We start from the raw sequence: 25271 nt of genomic DNA on the forward strand, positions 1-25271 counted from the left end.
CACAATAAAAAATTGTCACAGCAACAGCTCCCAGTGACAGGTAGCAATATCTCTGGGAAATCAATCAACTTTAATGAAACAGTTTAAGGAAATGTAATTTCTTCTTGCATTTTAAACTGGCTGGAGTTTACATGGAAAAAAATGATAAATATGAGAAACTTTTATACATGTTAAGATTCTGTCTTTTCACAGTATTTCATATTGCCATTGAAATGCAGAAGCAAACTTTGAGCCTGTAGCACCATCTGACAATCAGAAAAATGTTCCTTTGTATCACTGCAGACTTCACACAGCTTGATTGGAACCCTCTGTTTTAGAAGTGCCCCAACACTACCCTGGTGATAAATCATTTTAGGATTTGCATGCTTGCTGTTAGCTTTAATCATGATTTGCTGCTTTTTCACTGTTGAAGCAAGGCTTCTTTTTATTAAGCAGCTTTAGTAGTCTCTTAACAGTGTAATACAGATATGGGCCCATAATTATAAAGTGAAGTCAAAATTATTATTTCTCTGCTGTATATTCTTCTTAACAATTAGTTCAGAAGCAGGAACATATGACTCTTGTTTTAAACACAAGCCTGAAACCCCTAGAAGTTTAGATTAATATTCTATTTTTTTTTTTTTAAATTACCTTTTTTCTGTGAAATCACCTACTCTTGCAATAACAGAACCCATCACTTACTAAAAATACAAAGCATTTTAATATTCTATTATAGGTTGATACCAGTATTTAGAAAAGCCTTTACTCAGAAGTAGCATACTGTTTATCCCCACCTAGTCATATATAACATCAGACAATTTGACAGTTTACCACATTAAAACCTGATTTAAACCCTCCTGAAGTCACTGACTCACACTTTCCTTTTACTTTCTTGAGTCAGGAGTCTTTTAAAAGTCAAATGCTGTTCATCCTTTCACTCCAGTATGCAGCACACCAAGTTCATCTCTCAACTGCCTTCTCTGATGTTATGACCTCCATGGTAAGATTGTGTAGGAAAGGTTTATTCAGTATAAAAACTTAGGATGAGGCTCTAGGGTTTATGAAATTAACAGATGGCCTCAGCCCGAGTGTATTTAAAGGAGATCTTATTTTTTAATGAAAATAATTTGAGATTGGGTATGTAACCAAAACTCAGGTATGTATTTGATCTTATCCCTGAAATAATTCAAGATAGATCATCCAGGTTACCATATGGGCTATATTCCATTCCTATTCCTATTAAAAGCAGATTACAGAGTGGCTAAAGCTACTTATGATTTTTCAAGCTTACCAGTATTAATTTGAATAAGATAATAGATGAGGAAAGAATGATTGGCAGCCATTCCATCCACACAAAGTACAAATCTCTTCAGTAGAATTTCAATGGATTGCAGAAGTATCAAAAGATTTAGTGATAATTTTATCTTCCATTTTTTAAAGAGTAGTACCTCTTCATGTAACGTTATTCACTCTTTTCCCTAAAAATAGAGATTTGTCATATTTATACCCTAAAATGGAGTAGCTCAAAGTATTATGAAAGTTTGGATATGTACACTGAGGTATTAGGTATGTGCAACATAAAGTCTGTTGATGTGCAAAAATCATGAAGCACGCACGGTGAGTTATGAATCAAGTCTCATGTTCCAGCCATTGATATCCGTGTCTGGGAACAAGAATTCCAATTGCCTTATCTTTCCTGCTTTTGGCATGTAGGGAAGCAGCCAGTGCACCTGTACAGGTCCTGAGAGACAGATGAACAAGCCAGAGAGATAAAACAGATGTCCAGAATTTTCCCACCTGACACCTGGCTGAATTCACACTGCTTGTTGTCATAAGATGTGGATAACCATCTGTCCATCTGTCTGGTAGCTACACTTAAGGGCCATATTGTTTCTAAGAGTTAATCACTGAAGGAATAGGAAATATTTTTGAAAATTCAACACTATTTCCTACAGAGACTATAATAGCCATTATAAGTCTCAACTGGCACAGTTCAACATGGCCAGAATACCAGAAACCCAGCAGAGTCAGTGCACTATAAGAGAAATGCTGTATTATATTTCCAAAAAATTATGCAAAAAATGAAATGCTTACATTTTAAGGACAATTCCCTTTTTTTCCATTATATTAGTAGGAGAAAAAAATTATTATTATGAAAATGGCAAAGCTGAAATTATTATGCCAGACCTCATGATTCTACTTTTTAGCTTCAACATATAAAACACTGCACATGTGCAGATGAGGAGTTCCCTTAAATTTTATATTAGGGCAAAAATCAGCAAATTTCCATTGACGCTTATGTATCATGGATAGAATTTCCTTAAGCAATTCTTAACATGTATTTTATGCAATTCTTAACAATGTAAGCTGTCCTGTACGTATTTAATACACCAGTCAAGGCACAGAGGTCTAAGGTGGCTTCTTTCATCTCAGGATAGTAGGTCAGTGTCATTAAAAAGATCACCAATTCCCACTTCCCAGTTCTACATAGTAAACAGATTATTTATTTGAAATTAATGCAGCTCATGGTAGAAATGCAGCCTCTACTGAAGTAGGCAGTAAGATAAAAATATGTCCTGTTGTATGCATGTTTTATATATAAGTAGATATCTTGAAAAAAAATATCAAGGGGATCCTAGAAAGTTAATGGACTAAATGGCAGTTCAAAAATTTTCTGCCTTGTTTCAAGACTTGCTAATATATCATCTTCTATCATTACTTACAGTAATGAATTCTGTAAAGCAGAGACTCTAACATTACTGTCTGACCTCCCATAGTTATAAATCCTATTTTTCTAAATGCACTTTTTACCTTGAAATATATTACAATAAGCCACAAACTCAAAGGTACAAAAAAATACTATAAAAATCACCCTAAAAACATGTATAAAAATAATATGTGTTTTTCAAAAGTTATCCTGTCAAAAACAACTTTTTGAGTGAAATCAAAATCTGTCTGATGCTGCTCACTGACAGTTCTAATTTCAGTGAGAATGATCAAAAGCAAAGTGCAGAAGGCTGCATGGAAGTGCTCCATACCACAGTACAAAATGGTGTCATATTAAAAACCTAATGCTATATTCAAAAATTAAATTTACTTTTTAAATGGGAGATTAAAAATTTAAAAATACTTTATTAGTATTTCCCCTATGTCTTTACCTTTTCATTATTCCAATATTAGTGTCAGAAATCAACATCATCAATGCAAGAAAAATAGAGGAAAACTAGAGGTTGGTTCAAGACATTTTAGGAATGACCCAATGTCTGTACATGAGAAAGGCACATGCTTTGCTCAAGAGCTATGGTCAGATTCATAAAAATATTCAAACTGATCTTCCCTGAAAGATCAAAAACTGAACTCAATAGGAAATCAGGAATTATCAACTCCTTATCACTGCAAGATGCTCATACCTCACCTACCTTTACATACAAGGTGAGTATGACATGGTGTCCCAACATGACATAAATTTTACAGACATTAGTAACTGTACTATTTGCATTCTCCTTTCACCATCTTCTTTGCAGTGTAAACTCTTTATCATGCATAGGAAACACCTGACTAATTGCATCAGGAAATCTATCTTTTTTATTCCACAACACTGCCTATAGCTGCTTCTTTCAGGCTCCCTGGAGCTTTAATTCACAACTTTTTAATGCCCTCCACGGGGAGTATTTCAAAATGAGGGATGGAAGCGGGATGAAGGCAACAAGAAAAACACTGAGTCACCCACAGCTTGTCTAGTTTTCCCTTTATAATGTAAGTTTCTCAGGACAAAGCTCATATATTGTTGTGTCACTGGCAGCACTGAGTATTTAATCAATGGTTTCACAATATTATTGAATTAGTTACTCCCATGTCTTCTCTCCAATTTGTTGAGACTTCACCCACTAACCATGTCAATATCATCATACTTCACAGTCATGAAATACTTGTATAAAAACAGATGTGATATCTATATTCAAAACCAACATAAAATACTAATTTAATAATAAATTTTAATATTAAATTTTTTAAACATGAAAAATGTAGGTTTTTTTCTTTCTTAATTACAGAATGGTTAAATCTAAAGCATATTTTGACAAAAGTGCCCTGAAGCATATATATGTGTGTGTGTGTGTGTGTGTGTGTGTGTGTGTGTCCCATATACATAATCATGACAATTAATATCTTTTCAAACACTTTGACCAGGAGGCAGTTCATAGCTGTTAAGCAAAAAAAGGATTTGCTCTGAAAAAATTCTCCTATCTTTAGTGAAATGGAAGACATTGAAGCATTTCTACAGCACCGTCCTACTCTTTACAGGCATTTCTATGGACCTCTTCACTATACCTTGTAACTAATTCACAGAAAAAAATGGATCAAAGAATTTTCTATGACTGAGACAAGGAAAATTACCCTTTTCACAGGTGTAACCCCAAAGAAGTGAATACTAGTGGCAGATCTAGGAACAAAGACTGAATTTCCTGTTTTCTAGCCCTTCAACAGGTAGGCTGGTTTTCTGCCCCTCCGTACAAATGGTGTTGTAATGTCAGTAAAGTCAAATATACAACTTCATCATTAGATGTATGCTAAAACAAACCAAGTGAGATGAGACATTTCTACTTAAAAGTGTTCCATGTTAACTGGCATATATACTTTAGATGCAGAAAGATTTTGAGCTTGAACACATAAAATTCCTCTGAGATTAGGTCTCTCTGTAGACTTTCAGAGAGACACCAAAGAAGGGATTATCCTAAATATTAGAAAAACAACTTAGGCTGAATGAAAAGGCCCCCACATATGCCTAGTTCCTACTGATTGTGAAGCTAAGTGAGATGTCAAACTTAACAATAATCTTAATTCACCTGTTAACATTATGCCTGGGTAACAGGCTGCATGCTAACTCCCTTCTCAGAGGTGAAAGCCAAGACTGGCTAGAGTTATCTTTACTCCCTGTATGCTTCTTCCATTCTCACAGTACAGGGCTGGATAGCAACAGAAAAAGATCATCCTTATAAAAAGGAAAAGCAAATGGACATTTATGATATCGAACTCTGCCCACACTTCTTATGAGGTTAATTACTTTATATACCACTCTTTTGCTCTTATTTGCTAAAATAAAATTTCTCTAGACAATATTCAAGAAGTGATGCCTTTTATGTAGAAACAATTGTCTGCACACAGTTTCATAGTTTAAAGAAAGGTCATTTTGTGTCAAAAGCCAATTGAAAATCCTGCTTTCCTGAATAAAACTCTGCAAAATGTAACATAAACAGATAATTAAGCCTGATAAAATAGGCTATAGAGCATAATCAGGTTTATTAAAGCCTTGTAGAACATTTTTCTCTGTCATATTTCTCATAGTTATATATAAGTATATATAGTATTTATATGTGTAAATAATAAAAAAACATGGATTTTTTTTAATTGGCTTGATTGGCACTTGCGATTCAAAATAGTGTTACTGAGCTAGACAAAGACTGTTTAAATGTGAAAACTAATCTGATTTGGAAGAAAATTAATTTTAAACTAAATGTAGAAACATTAATGCCTTTCTTTAATTCCACCACTGAAGAATATTGAGGACTCTGTGGTGACTATCAGGGGTCATAACAAACCTTCTGGTTTTTTCCTCATTAACACCATAAATTCATTAGAAAGGGCAACAAACTGTTTTCCTGTGATAGATGCCATTCCTAGGAACTACAGACCAAAGGAAAACTCATAGCTGAAATAATAATCTACTGGGCTATGACAGAGAATAGAATTTGATTGTGGCTTCTTGATATTTCATGAACACATTCCAACAAAAACAAAGAGCTTAATGCTAAATAATGAAATTGTAAGCATGTTCATGGTGATAGAAAGGAATTAAAATATTTGTCACATTCATCATATATGCTCTTAATGTTGATTCTGGTAAAATATTGAGAACATAGAAGATGGAACAGCATTTCACATATTTATAGTTTTCCCTAAATGAAATGTCAAAAGTCAGATATAACATCTGCAGGCACAATAGCTTAATTTTTCCCCAATGAAAAGGGAGATAATAGAGAGTTTGTAAGAATGCATAATTAAGTATACATTGGAAATTTAAATCTAGACAGTGCATTTGATAGCACAAAGCTATCTTCTACTGCCTCAGCAAAATTCAGTCAATTGAATGAATCTCAAAGAGTAAAATGAGTAATGGGTTAAAGCATGGATTGTCCAGAGTTTTTAAATGATGAGTGGGTGAATCAAAGAGTCTGTGCTTATAGGCCTACATGAAGCTTGCAGGAAGAGTAGAGACAGAGGTTTGTTTATAAGCTTGAGAAATCTCAGGTGAAGGTTTTAAATTGTTTATGAGCCTTTGCAAAAACAATTTACTTGAATTGAATTGTATTGTTCACCCTGAGACTAATGTGTGATCTGGGTGGTGCAAGTTTACTTAATTTAATCCTTTAGTCTAGGTTTGACAGATAGTTTAGCAAGCTCAGTACTACTGCAAAAAACATATCTACTTCTCCATTTATGTGTAAAATTGTGTTTGGCTCCATTGAGAGTTCCTCTACAAATTGTAACAGCCCACATCCACCAGAAGAAGAATGGTTCCAAGGAGAAAAAGAGATCTTGTGCCATACAGCCCCCTTTCCCACTGGTTGCCACTTCATATTATATTCCTATTCATAATTTATCTAACTTGTTTTATAACTAGCTAAAAAAATTACATATCACATCTTCCCTGATAGGTTCCTACTGACATATCTTGTTGTTTAGTGTTCTTGTGTAAAACAATTGAAAATAAAGTGATGCTGGGTATATTTACAATCTCTGGGTATATTTGACCTGGTCATATGAGTAAGACAATTCAGATTTGGCTTTAAAAGCTTTAAATTAACCTCTTCCTAAAAGATAGGGAAATGAGAGTCAGATGGATGTATTTTTCCTTCATCCAAGCAGGACAACGGCAAACAGAAAGTAGGATGTCACTTGTCACAAATATCTTTCACTCCCTCTTTCTAAAATAAAAAAAGACCCAACAACTACCCAACAACGAAGCAGCCGTAGGAGGCAAAGAGGAAAGAAATAGTTCATAAAAGCTATATTACCACTTGCAATTTGAAGCTCCCAGTATCTTGCAAGTTAATGCAACAGAAGAAAAAACCTCTTCATTTGGCCTCCCACTGTTTTGGTGCCCTTTCCCCACTGGTATTGTAGCAGGAGGCAATATAAAAGTGCTTTTATTCCATACAAATTGCTTGACTGCTAAACTCTCTGAGATCTGAAAATTACAATAGTTGCACAATTATTTTTTTTAGGGTACTTTCTTCTCAATTGCTTCTGACCAGAAAATTAAATACAAAAGAATGAAATTGCAATGAACACAGAAGACACAATTTTGATTTCATTTCCAGTTGAAGAAAAAATTTATTGAAATAAAATTTCTATATTTGAGATAAGAATCTGATCAGAGGTATTTAACAATGCCTTTACATGTTCCAAGTTAAAGTTTTTTCTAAGATAACGTCTATATTCAGAAAAAGGCTGAAAATTTCACAAATATATTTGCATAGTTAATGGATTTATTTCTGAAAAATGCTACATCTTAAATACTTTGGTGTTTTTCCCTTTTTTTTTCTCATCTTTAGGTAAGATTTGCAAACTTGAACTCACAAAATATGTATGGACTGCAGATATTTAATACACCATTTCTAAGTATCAGTTGAACTAAAGAAAAGGGATGGAAAATGCAAAGGACAAAACCTGTGTGTGGATTTTTTTGACAGAGCTGTTAGTACCAATCTTTATAGTTCTTTGATATTCCTAAACAATGCATTCTAATACAAAACTGTGTTTTTCTTGATCTCTTTTGCATCTTTTTCCTTCTCATCCCTCTATGTCTTTACTGCAATTTTCTTTCTTTATGTTATTAATTTATTTTTATGCAGAATTACTAAATTTCCAGACTAGCAATCAAGTTTAAATAAACAATGTACGTGCAGAAAACCTGAATCAATTCAAAAATGAAAGAATTGATTTTTTTATTTTAATTTTGCTCATTGATTTTGCTCACAGAAAACAAAATCAATATGTTAGCAGCCTACTGACTTGGAAGTTTGATAATATATCTCAGTACAATAAAGAGGTCAAAGCCCCTACTGTATCATAAATTCCTCCACTCAGAACTAATTACTCCAAATGGAAAAACGTGGCAGACTATCAGTTTTGAAGGGATAAACATAAAGGATGAGCTAATTCAGACATAAACACCTAACAATCAGGAGAGAAAAAGTATTTTTCAGCATTTTTGTTCTTACAGTTGAAAAGTCATACTATAAAGACAAGTCACAATATACAGCCTTGTTACAGATATAAAGTAGTTTTCTCACACAGCTATACCACATTTGCATCACAAACTTCAATGGGCTGAAGTTATACTTTATTCCTAAGAAAAAGACCTTGTTGAAAAATTATTATTCAAATATCCTCTTTTGTTTCTTCTTATGATGAAGGATATGACTAAACAAATTATTTGGGAGAAAATATTCAGCCTTTCTCTAAATCATAAGATGATATATAGAGTAATATCCAAATACATATATAAAATTAATATAAAAATCGGTGTGTACATATAGACATACACACACACACACACACACACATATATATATATGTAATTGGACTTGCCACTATAGCCTTTGTTTTTATGTGATGGATATAGCTCAGTAGTGACTGCAAAGTCAGAGGTTTTCTGCATATATGGTTTTGATGGCAGTTGTACAATCCTTGTTACAATTATTCTGGTCTGGAGCGTTCTAGCCAAGTGAATTCAGTTGTCTTTAGCAGCCAAACTGTATGTGTCCCATGTGAGTGACTTGATTTCCCTATTTGCTGATAGTCATTTAGCATGTTTGGTTTCTTCTTTGTATCTACCTCAATGTCCTTGTCGAGCCATTTCTCTCAGCAAAACCTGAAAGACACAATGCTGCTTGACTTGAATCCTCCTCCACACTCGCTGTCATGCCCCCAAGCAAGACAAAGATTTTCAAATACTAAGACTCTTTCTGGATTTCCAGAATTTCAGTCATGAGGTATGTTTTTTTTTCCTTTGTTTATCTAGCATATCATCAGGGTTGTTTTTTGGTTTTTTTAGCAAACTACAAATATTTCATTGATTCAAACACTGAAACTTCAAACTTGTTCATACTCATGTCCCTGATACTAATTCAACAAATCATCTAATCAAATTTCAGTCCTTTCAAAGTTGGAACAAAGAAGAAAATGGTGAGTGTTTTCATCCTATTCAAATTCCTGAATTAGATGGTATTTGATCTTCTTCCTCTACTTACAATCAGTTCTGCTGACCAAACCTTTCTCGTGTACCATTTGTTTTCCTGTTTTGGATTCATTACTCCATCTCTCCAAATGCATCCAAAATGTAATCTGAATTTCTTGTTTTCAGCATTTTTTATTGTGATTTATCATGGTTTTTTTCTAATAGCTTTGCTTTAAAGGTCCACTTAGTTCTGCAGTAACCCTGTCCCCTGGGAATCAATGTCTTAATATAAGAGTAAAGAGAGTTCATGGATTTTGTGATCCAACATCCCTTAGAGTTGGAGTGTCATTTCATAAATAATTCACTTACGAGCACATACATTCATTTTACATGATTCCTCAATGTGGCCAGGGTGCTGCGTAGTCTGCACTGTATCCACCTACAAAAAATACAGAAATATATGTCTGCTTACCGGGCAGTGAGTAGGGTTTGGCTAACTTAATCCTTTACCATGGATCTTACTAGTGAGCAAAAAATTTCTCTGTCTTAAGTTCAAAAATATTCCATAGAATAATTATTTTGTCAGTAAACATAGTTAGAACTGTCTGTTTCATACAGACATGAACAGAAACGTAGTGTTTCATATTTCTTAAGAAAAAGAAGAAATTAAGTGAACTGTGCCCAGAAACAGGCTGCTTTTAAATTATAGACAAAATGGAGTGATTTATAATTTTTTCCTTTTCTTACTCAGAGTTACTGCAGAGTAAAAAAATAATACAGACGTATCAGTGATGAGCATAACTCTTCTTCATTAAACGGCGGGGTAAATAGTGCAGTACAGAGAGTGGAAATAAGCAAAAAATAATAATTTTACAAGAAAAAAACAGGCAACTCATCTTTTCCTTCATCTCTCTCACCCAACCACCAGATAAAATGGAGTGAGCAAGCCAGATTTGAAGGGTAACATACAGTACTCAATGACAATTCTATAAACATCTATGTTCTTCAAATGTCAGATATCAACTATCTTGCTCTAAGGTGGACATAATGAAATGGAGAACTAGGGGAGAACCTACTCCCTTTGAATCACCTTGATCAATATGCTTGTGAAGGAACTGAGACACTAAAGAGACATGCACATCTAGTGATAAACAGTGAAGGTTTCTGTCCAATATATTCTTCAGAAAAAGTGTTTAAAATATCACTTGGATTTGGGTCATCCACACAAAAAAAAAAAAAAAAAAAAAAATTAACCCATTATTTTTTTTGGTTACATAACACATTTCATTGGCCTTCAACAGTCTTTTCAGCTTTTCCAGTACTGTTGAATTATTAATAATTTATATTTATTTTACATCACTGACTATTACATCCTAATTTTAATGAATAATTTCTTCTAATCTGTTACACATATGTAAATTTAAAACCAAATTACACAAAAGGATAGCAAAGTCAAGCATCTCTATAAAACATCTTTTACTCTATGAACATAATCCATAAAAGACTCCCAAATGTCCTCAAATAATAATGTCTGCTCCTCAATCTAAATATGATCTTCTTAAAGGAAGCCATCTGGGACAAGGAAGCAAAACATTCTGGTTTGGTTGCAGAAGAAATATATTTGCACCTCAGTAAAATTCTTCATCATCACCAACCAAATTATAGACGAATTTCTTTTTTCAATTTACACTGACTTAACTTGAAAAAACAGCAAAAACACTAAATAGGTCAAAACATTCAATAAAAATACAAGTAATATATCTATATATCTATCTACCTACCTACCAACCAACCTACCTACCTACCTACATACCTGTTTTTATTGCTCTATCTGTACCTTTCATTTAAGTTCATTGAGTACCTCAAAACTCCAGCTATTCAAATTTGTATAAAAATTAAGTTTTGCTAACTTGAAGGAGAGTACATTCACTGGAATAGTAGTTTTGTCCAGTATGCAATAAATGAGGATCTGTTAACATGTATTTTAAATATCTTTCTCCAAAATATAAACACAGTAGTGAGCATTCAGTGCATTTATAAGATATTTCTGAGGCAGAAAAAGTTCATAGATGTAACATATACCTTCTATAATTCGAGCTTTCTTGTATGACAGATATTGATAATATTTTTTCTTTTCAGTTAACAAATCAAATCATAAATTGTGAGAAAAAAGATGAAACAAGCAAAACAAATTACCTGGCACATACTAGACATGTTGAATGTTTTTTATCACAAATGCAATATATTACATCATTAAATTTCAAGCAGTCATGGAAGTCTGTGTGTGTGTCTGTATTACCTGCAGTACACCTGATGCAGTATACAAAGGGAAGGATGACCATTCAATTTGTTGTGCCCCTATACATTACATCCTAACGAGCAACAAAGCCTGCATTACCTGCCAATCTTTGGCACACACTGTGCAGGCATAGAGAGCAAAGTGATGGAAGGCTTTGAGCCTGCACCACAAGTGCTGTGCATTACATGACAATCTAAAGACAATGCTGGAACAAATCAATGCTTCAGAATGCTCAGTGGTGTGCAGAAATATGTACAGAAGGACTCCAAACATAGACTGAAGAGAAATTCACAACCAAATCATATTCCCATGCTCTGTCTCATTAGTAGATGCATCCATACATAATAATAGACAGAAAATAAATACAAAACTATCTTTTCTCCCCAAATATCTGTTAAATTAGATGCTGTTTTCCCCATTTTTCTATGGCAGTTGAAGAATCTTGCTAATTTCCATGAAATTGATACTACTGTCTTGTTCCACCTTCCATTGCCTTGCACAAAAATGCACATGGAGCAGAGTTAAACGAAGAATTGAGAGTTACTACTTAGATGTCATGAGCAAGATGCTTGAAGCTCTCCATTAATCCAGTCCATAATAATAAAATATAGGCCTGGAAGTTTCTTAGTACATGCTGAGTACACTTGCATTATCATAGGCATAATTTCACAAAATTTCTTGATATGTTAAAATTCTTTTCCCTGAATATTTAGATGGGAAATTGCTTCTAGAATTTCAATGCTGCCATACATCCCAAATTTATTCATGGATCTTTATTTCTACTTCTCCTTTTTCCTTAACTTACATATCCATTGCCATTGGGAAGCAACCTTTTAGTATTAGTGATGTATCTTTGCTCCTAATTGTAATTATTTTTCATTAAATAACTGAGAAGCCACTCACTTTAACAGAGTACAGTGGACCCAGCCATAAAATACTGCTGCATGCAAATTCAGAATCCTTAACTTCTGCAAGTACCAAGTACAGTTTTATTGTGTGTGTGGGGTGGGGGGGGTGCCACTCATTTCACTTTATTCTTAGAACTGTATCTCTGTCTGTAAATATGTTATGATTGCAATATATATTATATATTCATCTGATGGACATGTGCACATGACTAAAAATGTGACAGATTACAAGTTTCTCCAACATTCTTAAACGGAACTGAAAGGCACAACATGCTCATTTTTGCCCACTACAGAAAATGCCAGATAAAAATATATCGCTGTAGATTTCCTGTTACATTTCACAAGATACTTCCAACCTATTTTTAAACTTATTATACACATGTAACTTCATTTTCAGTTTGTGGCAGAAATAAAAATAAGATATGGGGAACTACAGAAAGTGTATTGACTATATTTCTTTAGAATGTACATGTTGCATAAGGAAAGCTAATTCTCATACTCTTAAACAAACAAAAAAAATTAATCAGTAAATAAAATATTCACTATCTTTATGTTGCACTATTTTTATACACATGTAAGGGCCACATATAGAGCAAAAAATAGGCAAAATGGAACTCATGAGGTTTTTTTCTTAATAAGAAATTAACAAAGACTTCTACTCATGATCACAAAGGGATGTATAGATTTTGATAATTCAAATTTCTGTAGTAGATATGGTCTAAATTAATATAAAGATCTAATAATCCTGAAAACAGAAGTTTAAAAAAAGAGAAATCAAAGAAAATATTTTTAAAGGGAAACACACCTAGAGCTAGTACACAGTTTAACATAATTGTATTCTCATCTAATCTCATACAAATTAAATGTTTCATTTCTTTTGTGTGACCACTTCTGAGTCCTGCATGTTATGTAAATCAAGTCCATCAAAAGTAATAGTTTGAGTCCTTACAAAAACAAAACAAAAACAAAGGCAAAACAAGAAACAAACAAACAAACAAAAATCCTTTTAACCCATCATTACAAGCATAAAATTGATAAAATAAACATCTATCATCCGTTATCTTTACAAACTTCCTGTCTTATTGATTTCTTTCTCATACTATGCTTATAAATTACTTTTGAACATTTAGGAATTGGTAAAATCTCAGCACTGATGTTATTTTCACTGTCACACTTTGCAATGATATGGTGACATATTGAACACATTAAATTAATGTTGTTAAACATTAGAAGACTATTGGCTCGCAAAGACAGTGGTTATAGATGGAAGAACTGTGAACATGCCATTGACCTGAAAGTAATTCATTCATCACCACAAAATAAAGAATTCAGAATTTAGAATTTAAAAAAAAAAATACATCCACTTAAATGTTTAGTAATCAGTTCTTCCTAAACAAACCCAAAATATTGTTCATTTATGATAAGCATGTACCTTCTATTAGTAGTAGGTAGGAATGAAAACTAAAATAAAATATAACCCATTTAACTCTCTAATCCACTCATATAGAAGCAGTGTAAAATTTAAAAAATTGCCTATTTAATATTGTTTACTAGAATGACTTGTCATTCCTGAAGCACAGAACTATCTTCATTACAATCCCCTATAAAAATATCAGTGTTCTGTCTTCAGTACCTATGGATTGACTTATGTCAGGTAGACCATATCCAGAAATATAACTTGCTAACAGTATTTTGAAGGCACAGAGTGGAATAACATAGCATTAACCTACCTAAAAGTCTCAGTAATGCAAACTTCCATATGGTTTGCATTCGACTTATGTAAAACATTTATCAAAATTCAGTCACCTTGCTTATTGATGTACTGCATTAAGAAGCACTGGAATGATAAGAATGACACCTATTTAAATTATTTATTACAATCAAGCCACAGAAACTCTGGACCTCCTTAGAAACTGAACAACACTGTCACGTCAAGAACAAAAAAAGTTCACGGAAAAACAGAAGCACAAGTACTGATATCCTTAGGTGCCTGTGTTGATGCAAATCTCACACTGAGAAGTTTGTGCTGCTCCTTAAACAGCTTACAAAACATAGCTTGACCTTGGTGTAGATAATGCTACTAACAGTTTAATCCACCATTATGGAATGAGGGCCTTAAAACATGGCCCACATTTTGTTGCTGTTTTCTTTTTCCCTATTTCTTAGGAATACACGGACTTACTGGAAGGAAAATATTTGTGTAATCCTATTATTCTAAACAGATGAAGTTCTATTTTAAAACTATCTTGATATTTTTATGTTACCTCAACCTCAGAGAGTTGAATTTTTTTCAGTTTCTAAAATAAATATATAGTGATACATATTTGCTGTTATGACAATATTGTTCTTTAAAAAGTACTTCTGATATTCATACCCAATATATTTATGAACAGCAATCACATCTCCTCTCCACACTTACTTTCTTAAGGCTCTAAGGTAAACGTAGCAGTGGCTTAAAACCAGACCATTAGTTACCATCTGCTCCACCCTTCTGATGGGCACTAAAGCCTTCAGGGCAGGGTTATATGACATGCCTATGAAAGAACTCATGTACTATTGCAGTCTTCAGCTGGGTGTATTAAAGTAAAAGAATTCCAGTTTTGGTTTACCCTAATATACATTATTAGGTGGTTCACAAAGATTCAAAGGAGCTTCAAGTATTCATGCCTTGAGGATAGTAACAACTTCTGCCATCCAATTTTAACTTGCCACAGCACGTCTCTCAGAGACTTAAGTCAAAATAAGCAAAACCCTCTTAGTCTTCTCTTCCACAGCTAAATCTATATTCCATGGTTATTAAACAGCTTTTTCTGAATGTTTGAAAGCAAGCTTAATTCTTACTGAAAATGGTTGACTAGAATAACAGAATGATTTTTCAGAGGAAGTCTCATGAATGACTTCTCAAATGACCAGACTATGTCTGTTTCTCTCACAGCAGCACCCAAATTGATGCAGCCTTATACTGCAAAAATAAATTTGTTTGTGACACTAGTGCTCCTAGTAACTCTTGCCTAATTGATTAAATTCTTCTTTTCCTACTGCTCCTATAAAATTATTTCATAACTGAATTTACAGCTTGTTCTTGTTTTAACTTCTAAAGTCGAGAATGTTTTCTAGTCCGTCATCTAATACAATCTAATTCTCACACAAATTCATGATGTTTATCACATTTGCCCCATAATCAAGTCTCCTTATTAAATTTACACTAATTTTGCTTTAAAATATAAAGCAAAAATGTTCTTGAGACTGATTCTTGACTCAAGTAACTTCTTATAATGCTTGCATTTGCAAGAAAACCAATTGTCATCTCATTTAAGTGAATTTTTTCTACACTTTTTGATTCCTTTAGTAGTATCCATCTTCCTCAGGTGCACAAATAATTTCCCAGGTGGCACAGTATCAACTGATTGCTGAAGTCCAAGGAGAGAGATTACTAAATTTTCTTTGTCTAGAAAATTGGTTATCTTTTCAAAGAAAGTTATCAGATTGGTTTGTATGAACTCTTTTCAGTAAAGGCATTTTCAATTTTCATGCTATCTTCCCTCGCTCTGTATGTCAGAAACTTAATTGTTTTTCATATAAACTCTGCTCTACTGTTTGATAAAAGATGAGGTCACACTTTGAGACCTTTATCCCTTCTTTTCCATCTTCTCCACTACTTAAATATAAATACTCTATTTGCTATTATCCTCCAAAACAGTACCTTTTTTTTTCCCCTAACAGATTTATTTGAAAGAAAACGTGTCATGCTTTGCTGTATATCACTCAGAACTCTGTGGTGACTCCTATCTGGTACTGCTTAACTTACTTACATCAGACTCCTGGTTTTTGTTTAATCTCAGATGCTTCCAGCTTTTGCCTCCCAAGTACATCTCTATCACACCTATATAACATTTCACTTCTAAGGGTAGTAATTACCCTGATTCTTTCCCTTGCTCTCATAGCTCAATAAAAAGTTCTTTTTAAATCATCTCTTTAATGTCTCAGTTGTCATTTGTCAGCGCTTTATCCTGATGGTGACCACACCCCTACAATGTACATCTCTGATTATCTGACGTCCTGTCTCCCTCTTCTTCCCACTCATTGCAATTTCCTGATCTTGTAACTTATTCCATTAGAAAAAAAAAATCTTCTCATGCATCTACATGGGATAGACACCTGTGCAGCTGAGACTCTGAGAAGGAATTTGAGATATCTTACTTCACAGATAAGTATGAAGAATATTTCTGTATCAAAATCCCCACTTTCCTCCTATCTGTCAGTGTATATAAAGTCATTGCTTACCCCTGCTACTGAAGGCCAATTCTGAGGAGAATAAACTGTATTGATTGAACAGGGGACGTACTTTTCCAAGTCCCAGAATTAATCTGCCTAGAGGCAAAATGTCTGTATTCTCTATTAATGACTCTTTGTAATTTCAAACATAGTATTATATTTATTTATAATTTCTCTAGCCATCATACTGTACTCATCAAGACAGAAAGAAAAATAAGAATGGCAAGACTTCAGTGCCTAATGTATAAAAAAGCTGAGGTAAAAGACAAATATACTTTTGGTAATGTAATTTTACTTTTTAGAGACATTCATATTTGGTTGTTTTAAAGGTGACTTTTAAAATAATTTCCAGATATATAATCTACACAGAATGGTAGCTGTCAATTAAATTTGTTTCTTCCTAAGGTTTCCATTTGCACATACAAGGCCAGAAAGGATTTTTAGTGAAATAAGTTCATGAGGAGGAAGAATTACACAAAGAATTAAATACTTTATAGATATATTCAAAGCATAATACTGTGATGTAAAATAGCAAGATGATGCATTTATTGCTTACTTTGTTAAGGAAAGTCTTATTTTTCATCTCATGGGCACAAGGGACTTCACAGGAAAGCTGTATACCTCAGCCTCAGAGTGCCAGTAATCCCTGTTCAACAGAGACACTCCTACTCCACCTGGGCTACAGCAGACTCCAGGGGCTTCTCTTGCCCCAGCACCACTCCCCAGCCCCCCTGCTTGCCCTTGAATGAGAGAGGCATTTATTCCCCTCTCTAGTCAAAATGCACTAATGCATGTGTGAAGCAGAGACCTGCTGCTCCTTGTCGGGTGAATAAAACTCCATCCATCAGGAAGCAAAGGTGATTATCCCAAAGGCACAGTAGGGCTCTGAAGGTAGAGACTACACAGCAGCCAAAACTAAAAGAAAAAGTTATGGAAAGCAGGGAGAGTAAAAGATGTAGGGAAGTTGGTTGAACTGTTTTATATGGGATCTTTAGGCAGGAAATGACAGACCTACCAGCCTTTATATCAAATTCCAAAGTACAAGCAGATATCACTCTCACCTAAAAAACTCACTGATCACAGCAATACTTCTCCTGGTAGGGATGTTTCAGTATTTCAGTTTAAAAAAAAAAAAAAGAAAACTATGAAGAAAATGTCAGAAGATGAAAGAAAGCACTTTTACCAGCACACCAGCCATTTGAAAAGAAATGTCACAATAGGCATAGGTTGAGCCCACTGCTTGAACAGATCACAGAAAATATGGATGTAAAGTACAGATTCAAAAAATTACATTAAAGGAGAGTGCTCGTTAGTAAACAAAACATAGAATTAGGTTTCCAGAATCCCTCTTAACTGTACCTCCAAGTTACAATCTAAAGGATTTTAAAAGGTACAAATTCTTGGTTATTCTGTACATTCATCTAAAAAAATCACTTATGTTATGGAAGCATCATAATGATAAACTAAGTTGATAAGGAATAGAGCTATTCTGAGATTCTATATGCATGCAAAACACTAAATTGTTGCAACATTACCATAAGCCTGTCTGCATTTTCAACTATTCACTTTCTTAAAATTAAGTTCAAAGCAAGAAAGGTTTTTTGGTATCTATGTCTTCCCTTTCAAAGGTAACATAAATTCTATGCTTCTAAACCACTTGCAACTTTTGAAGTCCTTTATCAAGGAGAAGTATGGTGTTTCCTAACAAATGAGAACTTATTTATAGTGTGCCTTATGAGTACATGATGGTAGATTGCTTTAACTGAAGTCTGTCAAATTATCACACTTTTTTTCTTTGAATTTTGCAAATAACTGCTTTTTCTTCTCTATTCACTTTCTTTTTAATGGAAACAGAGAAAGTTATTTTTATCTTTAATATATAATGTAGAATGAAGAAAAAAAAATAAGCTGTTAATGATGTGACCTTTAATTTCTTAGACACGCTCTTAAATTAAATCTAAAATGACCAGAATTAAGCTAGATTTGACAAGAATTATATATGTGAAATAATGTCATATATCAAAATTAGGCTGTCATGCTTAAAGTTCACATGTAAAATATCTGAACAGTGCAAAGCAACACATGTTGCATTCAAATATTTGTAAGATCGGTTGAATTACCTAACATTAGATTGCACTCTGGTGATTTGTACATAGCACAGTTTACACACTTATAGATTTTAGGCAACTGCTAATCATTTTGCTTATAAATTCCTCATGGCCAATTAATATATGTACAGAATTTTCAAATGGTAGCATTAAATTAACATTATAAATTGGTTTAGTTTAGTGTTTAGGGTTGGGTTTTTTCTTATATTTGATCAAAAATAATCACTTTTTCCATTGAAGCAGTGTCACCTTGAGAATCAGGCCCTCGATATTGTTTTTCTACATGCTCTAGCCACTTTCCCAGGAAAGTAACTATAAAAATAAGTGTTTATACATTCCATTAAAGATATATCTTTTGATGGACATCTCTCATGGCCAGTGCAGTTGGGAAGGTGTTAACCTGACTATCCAATCCCTGGCCATGGTCAGAAACTTATAAATACAGAAAGGAAAAATAAAATTCGCTCTTTCCTTCACCACACCTCAAACTGTGTCCATGTGACTCACTTTGTGTCCAACAACAACAAAGCAGCAAAATTTTTATTGTAGGACCCAAAATCAGTCTAAAGTGCATCTCCACTTTTGTATTAAATTACATCTAATATGCAGAGGGAAAAGGCTTTTCTCTGTCCAGGCAAGTTACAGAAGGACAGTCTAGTTTATTTTCACATGGCTGCCCCTACTCAGAATATTTCCAGCTTTAGTACTCAGGAGTAAGACATGTTAAAAAGGCTGCCCCATATCTTGGAGAGGGGATGAACAACAAAATGTTTTTTTCCAGTTAAGTTTCAGGAAGCACATGTACACCAATGAAACTGTGCCTAGCCTGACTGGCAAGCAGAGAACACAAGCCAAGAATGATAAGTTACAATTCTAGATATTGATTTGTGGGGTTTCTCTTTCAAATAGAAGAAGGCCTCAGAAATTAAAAATGAGTGTATACTTCATGTATATTTTACTTGGTTTTCTGCATCAATGTAGAGCATTTTACAAATGAAAGGTCTCTTTTCAGATAGCAAGATTCCTGAGCTGATTTAATCTTAAAATTTGCATGATCTTTTTCCTGATGCCTTTTCAGTAGCTATTTCATGTAACTTGAGTCCTCCCTTGGATTCTCACAAACATAGAATTTTTTTGACAAATTTCTAAATAATGGTTTAGTTTCTTCAAGAAATTGAGAGACCTTCAAAGATATTTTTTTAAAGAATTCATGTAATGTACCTGAGGTAAAAAACATTAATTCTTTACTTCAAATTCTGGATTTCCTAGAAACAAATGGTGTAGGACCATAAATACCCTCTGCTTTGTAGGATGAAAAATACTTAAGTCCATTCTGTGTATCAGGCAGGAACTTGAGAAATTCAAGGCTGTAGATCTTCTGTTTGAATGTGTTACATTTAAAATAATGCTAATTCATTTTGCGATATTGTAGAAAGGACTGAAAAGAAGGAAAATATCTTGACAGGTTTTAGTATAATACAATTGCTAAGCTGTGTTGGAGCAGATTTCCAAATAAGACTAATTCATTGCAGAACACGAAGCAAGCAGCATCAGCATGAACTCTGGCGTCTCCTTGTCAGTATTTGCACAGACTGTGGGTAGCACACAGGGCTTTTGCTTTATGGATAGTGAGTTCCACTCTCAACAGAACTTTAAACCTCAAAAAAGTCTTTATGCAAATTATTTCTTTTGAGTTAAATGTGAAGGGAACATACACTTGCAGCAAGTTTCTTGCTGCATTTAAAAGTAACAGAAAAACAACATACACTGGGCATTTATCCCACTGCTGCTGGGATGAACATGAATTTCATCATGAGCATTTAGATCTGCTCAAGTGGAGAGCCATGCCCAATAAACATTTCCCCTGTCCTATTTTAAGGACAGTATTTACAAAACATGTCCTTGTAGGTGCTTGCTAATACTCTAAAAGATTGAAACATGCAGGTCACATCACCTTCCTGATTCGTGATCCACAGAAGTGCAGGGAACCCATGAAACTGAGTGGTTAGAAAACTGGATCTGACAAAAATATTATTCTGAAGTTATTTACAAATCTAGTTCTGAAGACTGTAAGACCTCATTTCAATTTAATTGTATCAAATTTTAAATTTCTCTATGCACCTATCTTTCATGAAAGCATGTTCTGATTCAAAACTATCTAAAAATAATTAAGCCAGAAGAATTGCGCTGCTCACTGAGTGTTTTATGTTTAAGAAGTCATTGTTCTACCATATGCTTATAAATAGAGGAGGGAAGGAAAAAAATAAAAGGAACTAAAAAGGTGTTGCATGTTCAATGAGTGCAGACATTTTAGATCTATTTGATTTACTCAAACTTATTTTAAGAGCAAAAAGCAATCTTTGACAAAACTGCCATCTTTAAAATATGGTGATATTTCATCTTCTCCCTTCTGCACTATTTAGATTGCTGGGAACTGAAATACTTCCAGCCATCACTGTGTCCAATTTCTCAGAGCTGTCACTTCCTAGCAAATCTGCTTAAGCAAAATGCTTATGTTAGAAAACAGAGCAAACATATGACATAAAATACAATCTACACTTCTTTGCAGGATAACTGGTATTCAAACACAAAACAGAATGAATATGTAAACATCTGTAATTTGAGTCCTATACACCCTTTTAAACCATAAATCTGTTTAATTTCCAAAGATGATAGAATTAGCTCACTTTTTTTTTACTTAGCTGATTTTTTTCACAATAATTATAATTAACACTATAAAATAAAATAATCAAAAAACTATTTCCAAATAAAATACGCTACGTCATTAAAACTAAAAAACACTTAATCTGAAAGACAGAAAACCGAAAGATGCTCAGTTTTAAGCATCTGAGGTTCTGATGCTCTTTTGGTCTGTATTTGATGCCCTGCAAGATAACACAAACTGGAACAGATTTTAGGTGTCTTTAGCCTCCAATATAAAGAGAACAGCAATTACATGAAATGCAAACAAATCCTATATAACACTAAAAATGACACTAAAAATATGTTAAGATCTTTACCTAAGACAGATTACATTTTGCAGAAGAAAAAATAATATAAGAAAAAAATGAGATGTAACACAGTATAAAATGTTTCTTTCAAGAGTGAACTTTTAAGTTTGGATGCCAAGAAATTTTACAAATGAAAAAAATCAGAATGGTGGTGGCTCTTGCAAACCAGTAAATATTAAATTTTACTTGCAGAATTTTAAAAATATTTTCTGATTTTATTAATTTAATTATACAAAAATCATATTAATTTTTGAAGTTTATACACGTGGAACTGTGTAAGACTAACGCTACTCCTACTACTTCAGAAAGCCTGTCATGTTACAGGAAAGTCAGTGCTTACTGTGTACAGTTCAAATCCCAATACTCTGATGGCCCATTAACACCAAGTATGTCACCCTTTAACACCATGGAATCAATACACTGGAATGTCATGGCACCCTGATGAGCCACAAAGCCTCTGTATACATGTATTAGACAAAGATTTTGTATTGCTTCAGGGAAGAGATGTGTCAAGTTAAAATCAATTTCAAGTTTCTTACTAAGAAGGAAATAGTCCTAGGTAAATAAATGGGGTTTTTTTTTCAAATTTCATTCAATCAAACATAGGAAGTAAACAGAGAAGTTAAAAGTCATTTAGCTATCACCTTCTGAATAAGGACACTTGCATATGCACTGCTCTAAATTCTACCACACATTTTCAAGATTTTTTTGACAACTCTTTCCCACCTAGATCATCACTCACACAGCCCTTGATGAAATCTTTCAGGATAAGATAAAAAAATAAAAATATAACCTAAAATAATAATTTTAGTGTAATCAAACAATAATATCTCAAATCTTATGTATAAAAATCTCTTCTAAAGATTACTTCATCCATTTTTTCATATGATCATCTAAATATTGGGACTGCTACAAGGGAGACAAGATAATTTCTTATTTTTAAAAAATGCTTCTGCAGCACATTACAAGGAATTGGAGACAAAGTTATTGACCTTTCTGACAGCAGTGGAAAATTGCAGATGAGAAAAACCCATCAGCATCTTCTCACAATTAAATCTTAAAACTATTTTCCAAATCTAAAACAAGTGTTGATTGCTTGTGTTCCACCCTTGGATAAACAATACATACTGGCCAATCTGAGAATACTTGGATGTTTAACAGAAAAAAACATTTTTTAAAAACTTCTTCCTCAACTGCTGTGAAGCTGGCAGAGTAAAGATCTCTGTCTTTTCTCAACCTCTGGATTTCAAAGCTATGTACATTTGACACACATAGAAACACACACTGCACACCTGATTCCTGTATATTTCCAAAGCCTTGCCAAAAACCAAAGATTTATAGTTCTCAATACTTACATTTCCATTAAGGTACATTAACTACTTAAATTCATAAAATAAAGTCTTCCTAATCCATATGAAAATTAGTTATTTTCTCAGTTAAATAACAAATGGCCAGCACAGATCAGCAAATTCTAACTGGATTCTTATGAACTTTAGTGTTGTTTTATTCATTACAATATGCTTTAGTATACAACAAAATATTGCTGTAAAAATGGGATTCTTCAATACTTTTTATAAATATTATTCTCCAAATGATTTATATAAGTGAGACAATAATTGTACCAGTATCAAAGTTGTAATAAACACTTGCATGTAAAAAAAAGTACTTGTAAAATATTTAATGTGTTTCTAAGGTAGCAGCATAGGTCATCTCACTGCGAGATTAAAGTTAACATTTTTTCTTCAAAGAAATATAAACTAAAACCTATTGAATCCCATGAATTTTTTCTTTGTACTGACATAACATACTGTGATAGGCTGATTGTGTGCCATCCTGTCAACCCAGATGCTGGTCAGCTTGCCTAATGCTAAATAAACTGAGGGGATTATCAGTACAGCTTTCCATTAATACATTAGTGGCCATAAACACAAAAAAAATAAAAACCTCAAAAGAAGCAATGCTGCGACTTTGCTGTGTCAATTCATTACATTCCATCTCAGAGGTTGTCCCAATACATGTGCTGCTCTCTTTTCTCTCAATTAATGACATCTAAAACAAGCAAAGACTAAAAAAGCTCCAACAACAACAACAAAAAAAAAAAAAACAGCCACAGAAAAAAGCTGAATATTGTTTCTACATGCTGTAATAAAACCTGAAAATTTCAAATTACTTTGCATATGTCCCACCAAATAATGTGTTTTAGCTGTAAGTCATGCAACTTGCATACTGTGAAGAAAAAGAAAAGAACAAAAAAGAAAAAATAGGAATATCCCCGAGAATGTGAATATCCATGTTTTGTCTCTTGAGAAGCATTCCCCACACAAGATTGTTACTATTGCTAGTTTTCCTGGATGTGTTAATATTTTCTATGGCATCTCTCACAAGCTCATGAGTATCTCTTAGCAGAAATTGCTGCGCTTGTCTGTAAGTCTCGGGAGGGCTAGAGTACTTTTGCCAATTAGAAATAAGCAAGTTGTTTAATTAACACACCCTTTTCATTAATAGTTTAACCCAAAGCTGACAAAGAGTCTTTGTTGCAAACCAGGAACAAAGAAAGGAGTACAAATTAAACACCCTGAAGTTTCTAAAGCGAGAGTTTATTTCAGTACCCAAGGGATTCTTTGAACTCCACAAAAGACCTCTAGAGCCTTCCAAGAGCACTTGGAATTTCTTATAATTGTCCCACTCACTCTGGAAAAAAACAAAACAAAACAAAACAAAAAAAAAGAAAAAACAAACAAAATACAAACCAGCCAAAAAACAAACCCAAAGTCTAAATATTCTGGAAAATCCTGCTGGATTTGATTTCAATGCCTTTGAACCAGACTAAAATAAAAACTGATTTTGACTTCAGAGTAACACAAGTGTAAATTCAAACTTGGAAAACTCCTTTCAACTCTGACCTGAATTCATGAGATCAGTTCTCTGCAAGCCACTGTGAGCTTCATGTTAGACATTACATGGGAGCTAAACTGACGCAGAAGAGGAGAGGAAAGGTGGTTCCCTGCACTGGCCCTGAGTACTTACCAGAGGGATAAACAGCAAAGTCTGTTCTATTGCTGTAAACTTGTTACTTTCTACATTCTTTCAGACTTTTCCTGTGAATTTTATTGTAGGTGTGTGGTGTATGCATTGTCTTAAAATCAAATGGCAAATCTAAGTAGCAAAAAAATGTTTCCAACTGGATGTGGGCTTGAATTGAACCCTGAGAGCTTCTGCTTCAAGAAAAAGAGCAGCTTTCCTGGAGGCAGATAGAAGTTGTCTTTGCTTCAGCTCTCCAACATTCTGCCTCCTCACAGGTATCTACACCCACACCGGGAAAAGCAAAACTCTTTATGAGGTGGCAGCTAACAGCTACAGTTTACAGCCTGATATAGTGAGGCCAAAGAGCACTGATTCTTTAATATTTGGGCTTCAACTTGCACTGACCCAGTAACAGCTGCATGAGCA

General features: G+C 33.7%; 1 protein-coding gene across 6 annotated transcripts in view; it reads right to left on the minus strand.

Annotated features, from left to right (window-relative positions):
• The window catches only part of PCDH7 (protocadherin 7), a 266346-nt gene that overhangs the window by 205671 nt on the left and 35404 nt on the right, over positions 1 to 25271 (minus strand). For 3 of the 6 annotated variants that reach the window (XM_015624294.3, XM_015624299.3, XM_015624295.3), the window contains one exon: positions 9600 to 9659. The exons of the other annotated variants lie outside the window; for them this stretch is intronic. In XM_015624294.3, coding sequence (XP_015479780.1) covers positions 9600 to 9659 — 60 coding nt within the window. The remainder of the gene's footprint in view (positions 1 to 9599; positions 9660 to 25271) is intronic. 6 annotated transcript variants of the gene reach the window in all.

This window comes from Parus major, chromosome 4 (assembly GCF_001522545.3).
Source record: "Parus major isolate Abel chromosome 4, Parus_major1.1, whole genome shotgun sequence".
Lineage (NCBI taxonomy): Eukaryota > Metazoa > Chordata > Aves > Passeriformes > Paridae > Parus > Parus major.